This window comes from Phoenix dactylifera, chromosome 3 (genome assembly GCF_051530095.1).
Source record: "Phoenix dactylifera cultivar Ajwa chromosome 3, Ajwa_hap1_PhDact_Kaust_v1.1, whole genome shotgun sequence".
Lineage (NCBI taxonomy): Eukaryota > Viridiplantae > Streptophyta > Magnoliopsida > Arecales > Arecaceae > Phoenix > Phoenix dactylifera.
The window spans coordinates 8,349,371-8,362,984 of NC_143192.1; the positions used below are offsets into that span (position 1 = coordinate 8,349,371).

At 39.5% G+C, this 13,614-nt stretch overlaps 1 protein-coding gene across 2 annotated transcripts; it reads right to left on the reverse strand.

The window, feature by feature from the left end:
• Positions 1-5,622: 5,622 nt before the first annotated feature.
• Positions 5,623-8,949, reverse strand: LOC103710554 (transcription factor MYB17-like). 2 transcript variants are annotated; one of them, XM_088717657.2, is made up of 4 exons: positions 8,380-8,949; positions 7,850-8,168; positions 7,027-7,156; positions 5,623-6,785 (listed from the first exon to the last, which is right to left on the reverse strand). In XM_088717657.2, the coding sequence occupies exons 2-4, from the start codon at positions 7,980-7,982 to the stop codon at positions 5,981-5,983; spliced, it is 1,068 nt and encodes a 355-aa protein (XP_088573783.1). In that variant the 5' UTR covers positions 7,983-8,168; positions 8,380-8,949; the 3' UTR covers positions 5,623-5,980. The 2 variants fall into 2 exon arrangements, with proteins under 2 accessions (XP_088573783.1, XP_038976621.2); XM_039120693.3 differs by having other exon boundaries at positions 8,372-8,949.
• Positions 8,950-13,614: the final 4,665 nt, after the last annotated feature.

Genomic DNA, 13,614 nt, shown 5'->3' on the forward strand with positions numbered 1-13,614 from the left:
GTAGAAATCACTAGCTAAGTATTTTTTTTGCCTTTATGATATAAAGAAAGTGGGAAGAGGAGAGAGAAGGAAAAAGACCTGTAAAACTATCATCGCAACATGTTGCACTTTGATAAGGTTCCTATGGTGGCTTGCCCCGACCTCTTTTGCCGGCAGCATCGGTCTATGCAATTAAATAGGCCTCTATCATGGTTATCGGGCGCCGAACAATATTTTAGAGGTAGACCGTAGATTAAGGCATTTTCGCATAACATATGATATATACTTAAGGAATGGACTAGGTGTAGAGTTATATTCTTGAAGAGCGAATGAAAATAATTTTTCTCAAGGTTTTACATAATTTATATTTAGGTTTCCACAATTTGTCAATTTATGATAAGAACGATATATAGGTTTGGTTGCAGAATAAACTAGCCTAGCCTTGAACAAATAAGTTAAATGCTAGCGTAAACACTTCTGCATTAGGGAGGTTAAATAGCAACTTAGAACCTGTTAGCCCGAAAAGGCAAGAAAATATCCTCTTTAGTTCATTGTGCCTTGAGACGAGGTGTAATGAGATTTGGATCTTGTTGAGACGTATCCCTGCTTTTGTACTTCATTCTTTTTTAATTATAATAAAATCTCTGCTCCATTCCGACCCATGGATGTAGACCTTTGGCCAAACCAAATAAATCTGTGTGTACCATGCCATTTCTTCTTTTCATTTTCTCGAATCTCTGCTCATGTTCTTTTTGAGCCCTAAATATCCTGTTTCATCTGAATCCATTTCAACATCTTCAAAATTGAAGGATATGCATACAGAAAAAGTGAAGAACACGTTATCTTTTCCATTAAATTTCATAATGGAGTCCAAAAGTGATTTTAGCAAAAGGAGAAATTAACTATAGTCAGGTGGGATTGGCAATACCCCGGAACTCAAATTTATAAGGAACGGCATTGAGATTGTATCACTTTGAGGATTTACTTTAGGTTAATTATGACCTACTTTAATCAATTTAAGGAATGCCAGCATTCTAGGAATCTGCATTAAAATCCCTGCAGGCATTCTAACTGCTGATACATGATGTGGTGCAATACGCTATCTTCTATAAATGCTGCAAAGTTTAAGCAGGATCTGCAATCTTCGATCATAAGCATATTTTCTTGTCATGCTCCAAGATATACAGTCCTCGGGCATGAAATGAATATGCGTCTAAGGGACAAATTATTATACATTTCACGATATTCGAAATGCTCGCATAATATGAACGTAATTCTTCCATTTTCATGCGGCAAGTCGACGGACAAATCCTATTCATAGCAGCAAATATGGATGTTGGCATGCATGAGGATAGCTTTTTTCTTCTTCTTCTTCTTCTTCTTCTTCTTCTTTTGCTTGTACAGTATATTCAAGACACTGCCGGTTTGGAAATTTCAGGCAAGCATCTGAAAGATAGCACCGACCAGAGCCTTTTTTTTGTTTGTTTGTTTGTTTTTCTAAAACTTTTTTTATATGAAAAAAAGGGAAAAGCTCTCGACACCAGTTTGGCAGGAGCCATGGACATCCGAAGCTTTAGATCCTGCACCACAGCTTTGGACCATTTGCCTTTCTGGCTGGGCTCTGGCCAGCCGGGTGTCATAAACTCCGGACCCAGGTGATTACGTGGCGCACTGCATGAGGTACGGATGGTCCAGCATCTAGAAAATACTGGTCTATTTATTGTGTTCGTCCAAAAGTAACAATGCATTTAATATCCCTTTGACGCCATTAATGGTGCCACCCATGGCTGACCTCGCAGGGACAAGCCTGGCAGGCGCAGGGCCGCGGGTGGCGGTGCGCTGTCCGACTCCGACGTGGGCGGGAGGGGGTGAGACCGGACGTCGTGACGCGCCTCCCGCGGCTTGACGTCCTTGCTCCTTCTCCTCTCACTGCATTTAATGTCATTCTCTCTCTCACAACACGCAGAAATAAATGATGCCCACATGATGACATCGACTGCTCATTTAATACCGCTGTGCTTGACGAGGACCAGGGCTTTTAAATTTTTAAACCTACGTTGAAAGATGGGTCAAACTGTTGCATGGGAGGAAGGTTGGCAACTCAAGCATAAAGAACATGGTAGAATATATATATATATATATATATATATATATATATATATATATATATATTAAAGAGAGAAGTGTATATGGAAGAAGATATATTATTTCAATCATAATTTGTTCAGACTTTAGAGGGAATCTGGACTTGGAACTTTCGACCAACTTATCTTTTGAAATCATCCTATTATGGTGGTATTGATGTAAAAGGGTAAGAATGAAATGATTCTCAAACTAGTTATTTATTACTTTTATCAGCCAAAAATCTAGCTGAAAGATATGCATACAAAAACAGGATGATTTGAGGGTGTTTATATAAGTAATGATTTTCAGGAGGCAAGTATGCAATAGATCGTTAAAGCTTGAGTATTCGCTAATTTATCGGAGCAACCAAAAAGATTCAATCAAGCTTAGAATCATCGAGCTACGCTTTACTTTCATGCGAGGGTTGATTCAAACGAACTTATATGAAGAGGTGGTCAGACCCTCCAAGAAAAAAGCACCCATGCGCGCGCGCACCTGAAATTTTATTGAAAAATATAAACAGAAATAATACATATCAAGTAGCAGGAGAACAAGAAGAAAACAAAAAAAAAAAGAAAAAAAAAGAAACAGTCCATCAAGCTTGGAGGCCACCAGCTGATGTTCTTTCGCCATTATCGAAGAACAAATACATCCCATGCCATTAACTCCTCTAGAACTTTTCTCAACACCTGGTTAATGGATTCTTTTCTCCTTAGGAATACTCTAGCATTCCTTAATTACTTGCTATAGTCTCAAGCACAAAGCTATCACCAATAGATCCCATCCCCTCCTCCAGTCCTTCTTAACTCGCTTAGACTTCCAGCTTGTCCAAAAAGAAGATACATTAGTGATGGTTGATGAACTTTGGTACCAGGATAAGATCTAATAGCGAACCAGAGACTGTTGCTAAAAGTGCAGTGTAGGAAGCGAAGAGATCCCATCTCTGGTGATGTCCTACGCAATGAGCAGTTTTCAGATACCATCCAACCTTTCTTGCTGCGAAAATATGATGAATTTTAAGGGCATCGAAGCTATGAACATGTGCACCATCAAGACATAACTCATAAGCTGAAGGGGGCAATTTAAAAGGTAAAAAAAATAAAGAACGCAACACAAGAACTTCCCAAGGGTCACAAACCTCGTAGTTCTTAATTGAAGACATCATATTTATATACTTCACATAATCTATAATGCAAGTGTCCCTTGCAAGGGATTACAGATTATGAACAAATATGTAGAAAGGATGTGGAGCTGTCTTTCCTAGAGACCAACAATCGCAAGCAAATTAGTTTGTCTTTCCATATGCTTGGCTAAAGGCCTTAAACTAACTCAAAATATAATAGATATTAGTGAGGTGGTCCTGCAAATGCCATGTCAATTTTTTCAAGGGATCAGCTTCATATCCAAGTAGCAAGTTCCTTCTACAGCATCCATGTCGATAACTCAGAATCCGCATAAATTGTACTGTAAAGTGATGTACCATATTTAATAGCTGCCATCAAGAGATGAACGATTATCAATATCGCACCCCATTACTGCTGATATCCATCCATCTTCTGATAGCAGCCATGAAGTATAATACAACACATTACGATGCAATACAAGCACTATAGAATATTTGTGCTCCTATGTCGATTTACTTTTTAGCTTCTAGGCCATTTTAGCTTTTGAATTAGCATATATCAATTAGCCTTCATCTCACTACACAAATATATAAATGTTGAGTGATAGAGAAAAGCATGTTCTTAAGCAAATCCGGATATAGACCAGCGATTGCGCGCTCTCCATTTGAAACATAGTTCCTAGGATGGACCTTGGAAGGCGTTCCCCCAATTAAATTTTTAGATTACTCTCTAATTTGAAGATGCTTGCTTTATTATTTACAAAAAAGGAAAAAATTCATACGTGGGAAACCAAAAACGTTTTTAGCATCCATTAATGAAGGTCAATTTAACTCTTTGGCATGACTTTGTTTATGCTACAAACATGCATAACGACTTACAAGCCATGAAAAAGAAAAAATTGCCTCAAAAATTCAATATTGATTTCTCAAATTGATTCTTTAAAACATACTTGATATATATAATGATTTATCTAAAGCAGTGATGGCTCTTTATCTTCTTATCCATTCCGGTTTGTGGATGAATAGGAGTTATAAATCCCGGCCATTCTACAGTATATGGATGGTGAGATTTAGAACTGAGGAGGATCTGAACCCATAATATCAATATATTTCTTTTTGTTTTTGCTTAAAGAGCAACAGTGATATGTGACTATCTCCAGCAGTAGAAGTGGGCCTCTTGTTGTAGTTCCTTACCCCACACAAACTATTGAGCTAAGAATTGATATTTCACAAAGAGGCAAAGTTAATTGGAACGGCAACTTCCAGGATACTGCTGTATAGGTCAATTTTGTCACTGTACCGAATACCAATCGGACATTGCACCGGTCACTAACTGGTGTAACTGCATTTTGAAGTGTGACATGACTTCGTAGAGCCTTCAATGGGACTCCTCACATTAATTGCAGTCATATATATTTAACTTCTTACCCTCAGAACTCAGGAGACTTGTAATTTTGCTGAACAGAAGTTTCGCTTGCGCATGCAATGTGATATCTTGACTTGCATCATTATCTGCCATTAAAGATTAACTGCTCGATTGCCTTCATAATTGATCAGCAAGGATTAACCAAGAATGGGCTTCAATCTTCCACCACATTCGATCCCAAGATTCATTTTTGTAGGCTTCTTTGTCTACTTAATGAGCACAAATATGTCGTAGAAATATTTCTTATTGCTAAAATTTTATCATCTGTGCCATAATTTACAAACTTGTTGAAACGCATCAAAGCTTAAAATTAATGTCATTTAAGGTGAGTTTGCATGCCTGAAAAACCTATGATCCGGATAAGATCAACACTCGAAGGTCATATGATCAACTGTATCCAGCTCTTTGCGTGATCCCAACGTTACTACTGTTAAATCCATATATATATATATATATATATATATATATATATATATATATATATATATATATATATATATATATATATATATGGGATTCGCGAAGCTGTTGGGCAAAATGACGGAAGCTAATAAACAACGAAATGGGACATGGCGTCTCTCCAGTGTCTCCCTTCGCTGAAGATAAAGTTTACGTAAGGACAACTATCACCCACTACTTAGATATATCGATGCTATAATTATAATGAGATGGTCTTTCGCACGAAGCATGTACGTCGAGAGAGCAATGAAGCAGCACCAGATTGGAAGCATATACGTCGAGAGATTGGAAGCATAACGTCGAGAGATTGGAATGAAGCAACAGATTGGATGGGCTCATACCTGACCAATATTTTTTTGGATTGAGTAAGGAATTGCTTGGTGTGTTCCAAAATTTATTTATTTTTAATTTATTTTTTTTGGCTGTATTCATTTAGTATGATCCATCCGTTTCAGCCAAAAAAAAAAAAAAAAAATTGCAGTACATGATAATTCTAAAGACAAACTAAAAATATGCAAAATAATATCAAGTTTTCTAGGTATGAACAGCTCAATAGTTACAGCAGGATCATCACCCATTTCAAAAAACAACCAGCAACAACACCCATATTGTATCATACTAACATGCATTCTTTTCACGTTTTGAACAGCTGCTGGAAACCAAAATAAAATCCCAGCAAAAAACGTGACAACGTGACACACCCCTTCAAAACCTAGGCTGACAAGCAGCTAATCAAAACGGAGCTCCCATTATAACACCATATTGCACTAATAAATAAGATGGCGGCTAATAAACCCCCCTACTCCACGTACTACTGCTCCGTTAGGAATAACGGAAGAGGAAGAAAACGATAAGGCGGAAAAACTCGGTCACTTGAACGCCGTGTCCAGAGACGCGTCGTGGAGGTCGCTCGAGAAGAAGAAGCCACCTAGCTGGCTGGAGAACAGCCCCAGCTCGTCGCCGACGAAGTTCAGGTACCAATGGTCCGTCTCCTCCGACGTGTCCTCCACCTCGTTCGACCCCGACGAGTCCGCCCCCGCCGAACCATGATCCCCACCACCACCACCACCTCCTCGCACCACGCAACTCTTGCTCCCCATCGAAGGCTCCTCCTTGACCGCCGCTGCCTCCGCCGCCGCCGCCGCCGCTGGCGGAGAGACGGTCACCGCCGAGCTATGCTTCGTGGACGACGACTCCGGAGAGGACCCGGCAATCGGGGAGCTCTCCCGGGGGGCAGAGAGCGGCTTCCGGAATGCGTCGCCCACCTCGGAGTTCCAGATGCGGAGGAAGAAATCAGGCTCGGGCTTGGGGTGTGGGCTGTCGGAGTGTATCGAGCCGGCGGCGGCCGCCACCGCCGCCGCCGCCGCAGCGGAGCTGGAAGCAGCCGAGGAGAAGAGAAGAGACTCTCTGGAGAGCCGGGCCTCGGCCTCGAGGCGGGCGCTCTCCCACTGAGCCATATGACGGGTGGCGGGGAAGGCGGACGACGACGAAGAAGCGCCACCGCCGGCTCCAGCTCCGGCGCCGGCGCCTCCGGGCGACGACGGGGACGCGGCGGGGGCGTAGGTGTCGGGGTTGATGCCCATGCGTAGGAGGCGCTTCTTGAGGTGGGTATTCCAGTAGTTCTTGATCTCGTTGTCGGTCCGCCCCGGCAGCTGGGCCGCTATGGTGGACCACCTGCGTCCACAATTATACAAGAAGATCATTGATTGGACGGCAGCAGATACACACGCAATACACCGAATCAGCGTAAAGGACAAAGGAAAGAAACAAAAGAGAGGAGATTATAAAAAAAAAAATATATAGCAGTCCACGCGATCGAGTACCACAAATATTTAAGGCAGCGGACCCACCTATCTTGCGAACTACTTATTGCTTTGCCGAAAGAAATAAGAGTATTCAGTTCTTATGGTAATACTTGTTACCGACGATGCCGTGGAGTTGGATGATGGACTTCTGTTCCTCGGGAGTGAAGGGGCCACGCTTGATGTCCGGCCTCAGATAGTTGGTCCACCGGAGCCGACAGCTCTTTCCGCAGCGAAGGAGACCTGCATTTATAACCCCAAACCCACCAAATGCCCAAGCTTTAGCCCCACTCGCAATTACGTTACCTTCACCACCTTCGCATAACGCTACGAAGGTGTCGCCAAAAAGAAACCGACAATGGCCATCATGTTGCATCATATGCATTCATAAATATTGCATTTATGCTCATGGACGTTGATTACAGGAGGAGGAAGTTCAGGACAGTGATGGATTAAGATGAGATAGCGACACGACTGTGCTCTCAGAGTGGAATTTACCGTTTCATTTAATGAAAGAGTTTTACGTAACAAGGAAGGAAACAGTAGTGAGTTGTATGAGTGGATGAGAACGATGGAATATTTTAAAGCGCGTTGTGTTTTGGTTTTTTGGAGCGGAGTGCGTGGGGAAGTAAATAAGACTGACAGAAACGCCAGTTTTTCAGCAGCCTCCCATGACCGAGCTTGAGAGAACCCGCTGAAAAAAGGGAGACCATACCACCGCCGTGCTCCGAGCATCCGTATAGAAATTCCTATGCGGTCTAGCAATCGGCTGTCGAACAGATTGATAGCCCTCATAGAAAGTTCTATCGCTGCATTTATTTATTTATTTTTTTGTCGAAGATTATAGCTTCATCCTTGAAGCGAACGAAGAAGAGAGATGTTGGAGGAAAAGATGGGAGTTTAAAGATATAGAGAAGAGAAAGAGGAGAAGGAGACCTGCGAGTTTTGGAAGAGAGCGCCAGCTACCATGGCCGTTGGTTTGGATGTAGTCGACGAGGATCTTGTCCTCCTCCGGAGTCCACGGGCCTTTCTTCAGCCCTTGCTTGTCGCAGCAAGGAGCCCTTCCCATTCCCCACCAGCTCTCTCTCTCTCCCTCCCTCTATCTCTCTCTCTCTATCTATCTCAAAACATAAGAGATCCCAAAAGGATAAAGATGGAAGACCGGGTAGAGAGAAGAACAGAAGAAAGAGAGAAGGGGATCCAAGACTTGGATGTTTATAGCCGGACGGGGAGCTTTAAATGCTGGGGATCTCGACTGCGAGGCACCAGAAAACTTGAAATGAAACCCTTCAGATCATATTCAATGAGACCGACAAGTACAAGCCCTCCAAAAAAGAAAACAAAATCAATTTTCAAACCCTCAAGCGGCAGCAGAAGATTTTTGAGATTCTCACGTAAAAGACTATTAACGGCAGAGTGAGTGAGAGAAGAAGTAAATGCGAGGTGGGGGGGGCTTACGGACTGACTTCAGATTGAAGACGGAGAGGACGAGTTAATGTCTCGGGGACTGCAGCTCCTTCGCCGCCATTGAAGAAGGTTAGTGGTGCAGGTCTAAACTAGAGCTATTTCTAGAGTTCCGGCTAGGTTTTGGGTACCTGCTTGGCTTTTTAGGTAGTTTAGATAAGGAAGAGATTAGAGAGTTTGGGTGTTTCTCTTCTGCTCGGCTTCTCCTCTCCTCTCCTCTGGTTTCGAGCTGTTTTTGGCTGCATGGTCATGAATAAGAGTGAAGGGAAGGACGGAGGGAGGATGAGGAGGTGGAAGAACTTTTGTTTGGTTTCTTTGCTTGTCGTTGACGTGGGGCTTCAGGAAAATGGGGTTCGGTCTCCACCTCGAGGCTTTACGGTTTGACTATTTATAGGCAGAAATTAAAGCGTCGAGCACATGTGTCGAGCAGGCGTCAAACATATGTGTCGCGCAGGCGTCATTGCTGCCTGCTAAGAGTGTCAGAGGAGGTAATTATGAGAACAGAAGTGGCATTGAGTTTAGAGCGCAAAAGCCTGGCACTTGAGATACACGATACATTCATGCTCGTATGGGCTCGTATTTTCTGATTTGATTTAATTAATTTTTTTCATTGTTTATACTAGTTTTCCAAACGATGATATGATAATAATATGCTTACGAATTATTATGTATTTTATAGGGCTACGTACAACTGTCATGTTGATATAATATTACATTAATTGTATTGATTGCAGTTACTTTGTTTATTAAATATTTTCAAAATTGTATAATCTGTTTTGTGTATCTTTAAATTAGGTCCTGCATGAGTTTATAATATTATAAAGCTCATGAATAATCATGGCATCTGTGCATTTTTCATAACCATAAATTATTGCTAGAATTATTTCAAATAACTGTACTTTTGAAAAATTCTATATAAATTCCTGGGTGAATTAAGTTTTTCAAAAAAAGTACAGTGAGTAAATTAAGTTTTTCAAAAAATCTCTAATAAATAAATAATGCAATGAAATTAAATGCTTAACATATAAATAATGATTTCAGTAAGTAAGCAGTATGTAAATATATAAGATGTTAAAATAAGAAAAACAAACAAGGCAAACATAAGAAGTTTATAGTGGTTCGGTGCCAACCCCTGCACCTACATCCATTTTTCAAGATTTTTTTGAAAATTTTACTATAATATATAATCAAATTACAACCCAGTTATTTTTTGGCTTTACAACCAAATCCAGTTGATTTTTCTAAGTCAATCAACTAAAAGATTTACCAATTATTTTCTAGGTTCACAGACAACCTAATTGGTTTTTCCAAACCAAACAATCAAAACCTACCCTACACATTTTCTAGGCTCAACACTATCCAACTTAAGGTTTAGACAGATCTTTTCCCCAAGTTTTAGTTCGAGACACTTATTACAGCAAATGATAGAAAGAATTAAATGATGTTATAATAAATACAACGCCAAGAGACTAAATACAAAAACCATAAATGAAGCTATACTAGATTGGTTGACTTGAATGCTTCTTGAAGGTGCTTCACCAACTCTCTGAGGTTAAGGATGTTATCTTTCAACTTACAATGAAAGCTCTAAAGAATGATTTGCTCGTTGAAGCTCTCTCATTTTCTTTCTTTCTTGCTCTTAGTGGATTTTCCTTCGTAGTGCTTGAGCTTACTGTTTGCTTTGATCTTCTCATGCATTTATACTCTTTGAAGATGGTTGGAATACATTTCTAACCATTAGACAGTTAATAGAGCCATTGAAAGATAAAAACAACCATTTAGATTTGCAGAAAAACTATTTGTTACAGTTGTCCGATGCAGAGGGGCCGACTTGCAGATTTTTGGGGGCGACTCAAGAATTTTAAAAGTTGACTTGTGATCTTCAAGAGTCAGCTCGAGCTTATTTCTATTTATGATGCGCTCTGTCTTTTGTCTGTAGCGCTTGTGGAGTCGACTCTCTCAATTCAAGTGTCGACTCGAAATTCTATGAGTTGACTTATTGATTTCAGGGGCCGATTCTTCAACAGACTATCTTTCACTGCTTTCTATCTTTCCATTATGACTATTCTAGGGTTGACTCAATTGTTTCTAATGTTGACTCTAATTTTGCTGGAGTCAGCTCGGGAATTTCATCGGTCGACTCGTCAATGCAGTAATTTTTTTAGCTCTCTATCTTTTTCTTATGGCCACTCTAGGGTCGATTCGTCTTTGTCTGAAGTCGACTCGTGCTGAAATCAATACTTTATGTTCAACATTTTTGATAAATTAAAATATATTGATCTAGAAAATCATGCATGCACATCAATTATTGGAGTTTGGACACTTACATATGATTGTGGATTTGTAAATTATTGAGTCATATTTGTATATTGCAAAAATAAATATAATAATATTGGTTAAATAATTAGATTTTGTGTGTTGTACGTTAATCTAGCTACATTTTGAATCTTGCCAATAAAAGCCATATATGACAACTTTAGAACTTGATTACTTTGATCCTACCACTAGGTTAAATTTTACTTATACCCTCCCTACCCACGGGAGCCTAGTGGGGGTTACTATGCGGGTGAGGTTTTCCTTACCCCCTCTTTTCTTTCTTTTAGCAAAAAAAAAAAAAAAATGTTCTAAATTTAAATTTAAAAAAAAGATGTTCTAAATTTTAAAAGATGTTCTAAATTTAAAAAAAAGGTACTTTGAATTTGGACTTACTTGGCAGGGGTTAAATGCTATGCTTTGGACTCTACAACCGTGATGGCATGTGGCTTGTAGCTGCATTGGCTGATGAGTCAATAATTATTTTAAAAAATTATAATATTAGAAAAAATAATTTTGGCTCTAAAAATTGACTTTAAAAATATTCTTTGCAATCATGTTTAAATTACTGATTTGAAAAATAATATATTGCAGCATGTTGGAATTATATTTATGACTTTGTCTATGAGAAGTATCATTTTGTTAAATAAATTATTTGTATCATGCTATCTTCATCATTTTATTTATTATACTTGCTTGGTCCATTTAATTACCGTTGTGGTTATTTCCTGGACTTTTTACAAAACCAAGGGCATAGTAGGGAATGGGCAGAGATTAGCCTGCAAGACTAAAGTTATAAGACTATAGATTTGGTTGTATCAAACAGATCTTTACAGTTGGAACCGTTTAATATTGTTATATGTAAAATTATATGAATCTATTAAAATTATATAAATATTGTGATAGTTGAAAAGTAGTTTTATTTGAATATATAAATTGGTAATATTTTAAAATTTAAATTTAGTAAATTATAAAAAATATATAAATTTTAGAAATTTTAATTAATAATTATTTATTTGGCACTTGAGGACCACTGATCTATGCGTGGGCGCTGGGCTGTCACAAGGCGCTGTTGCATAATTGGACCTCAAGAATGGTCCAAAACGAATAATTGCGCACCATGTTCTTATCCCGCGAATCTACGATTTTTGTATACAGTGGCTTGCAGCCAGACCGTACCCCACCTTTTGACTTCCCACTGTTCAAATTCCTCTTGTGCCCATACATCAGGTCTGAAGAATAAGATATGTTATTTGTACTCCATAAGAAACAATTCAAAGGCTGGCGGATTTATATTTATTTTAATTATATATAGATGCAAATTGAATATAAAAATATAGATATAAATATAAATAAATAATTAAATTTTATGACTACATAACTAAATATATTATTAAGTAGATGATAAATCTATATTAATATGACCATTTATTTTTCTTAAAAAATCACGAGCGCTATATAAAATTAAATAGAGTTAAACATAAAATTGAATATTCGCATACGAATCCGATAGTTATCTATCTGTATCAATATCCATTATAATTGTCTATCTATATATATATAAAGCTGCAAATGAGTTGGATTGACTTGTGATCTGACCCAACTTGATCCGACCTGAATTGAAAGACCCGCAGGGCAGGGTCGGGTCCTAAAATTGGACTCGTTCTATTTTTCGGGTCAGGTCTGAGTTTACTGAATCTCGAACCCGACCCGGACCCAACCCGATTCGTTGTCTTTCGGGTCAATTTTGGATCATTTACCCAACGACCCGAACCCGTATTACCCAGTTGGGCCCGCAGGCCGCAGCTGCAGCAGGGGATGAGTTTTTTAGCCAAAAAATTGGAGTTCATAGTGCTTAGAGATTTGTGCAGACTAAGATCCAACGGTCCATATCGCGAAATGAGATCAATCATTCTTTCGTGCGCCTCGGACCCAAACCATACTCGATCCGATCTTTAATTGGGTCGGGTTGGGGTTCAAAATTAGGACCCGAATAAGAAATCGGATCAGGTCGAGGCCACTTAAGACCTGACCCGATCCGACCTATTTGCACTCCTATTATATATCTATTTTTTTTCTAGCAGATATAAATATTAGTCGGAAGCTCAAATTTTTATTTATACCTGGAGAGATTCAAATAAGTATTATTTCATTCATTTTCAACCCTAGGTCTAGTCGAAATTTTTCCGACCTGCTCGATCGGATAAACAAACCATAGGAAACCTCCATGGCCCAACAGTGGCCTCAAGAGTCAAGACACTAGATTGTCCACCCACGCGGTGGAGGGGAAAGCGATCGCTCCAAAGAAAACAACGGCAGTAGGACGTGATGTAACTGTGCATAGCGATTGTTGAACCACTCGAATTAAGTCTTTTGGTGCCACAACACCATGCATGAGCACATGCAGCAGTTTCCTCATGCCAGCGAGGGACCATCTTTGATGGTTACATTCACATTCGATCTGGGAGGTGGAGGTATATCATAATTAAGAAGCTGCAACCTGCCTACGATAGTGTAAAGATATCTCGGCATTAAATCTTGACCAACATAGAACTGAATGCCCATCCAACTCACCACCATGCAACGAATGACTGCAAAAAAGTTTGTGATGACGGGAATGAAAGATACAAGGAGCTAAATGCTGCAACAAATCCAATTTTTTTTAGTTCCCCGGATGAGAGCAACTATTGTGGGATCTAAACGCCTTGCAGCGCAATATAAAGATTTATAAGACATACTGGACTGGAGGTGTATAAGACAACTGTCCGCACTGCAAAAACCAAACACGAGCTCGTCATTTCGGTTCGGTTTGAATAGTTTTTTTTTTGGCCACCAAACTTAAAAATTTTTCAAGCTGAAATCCGTTGGATATCGGTTTCTAATTTTACCAAGTCCCCAATTTTTTTCTTTATTCTCCTCCCACT

Bases quoted from the DNA above. Each gene is read 5' to 3' on its own strand.
- LOC103710554 (XM_088717657.2), bottom strand. From the start codon at position 7,982: ATGGGAAGGGCTCCTTGCTGCGACAAGCAAGGGCTGAAGAAAGGCCCG. The intron at 7,157-7,849 runs GTCTCCTTCTCC...TTATAAATGCAG, and splicing joins CTCTCTTCCAAAACTCGCAG to GTCTCCTTCGCTGCGGAAAG. The intron at 6,786-7,026 runs GTATTACCATAA...TTGTGGACGCAG, and splicing joins CACGGCATCGTCGGTAACAA to GTGGTCCACCATAGCGGCCC.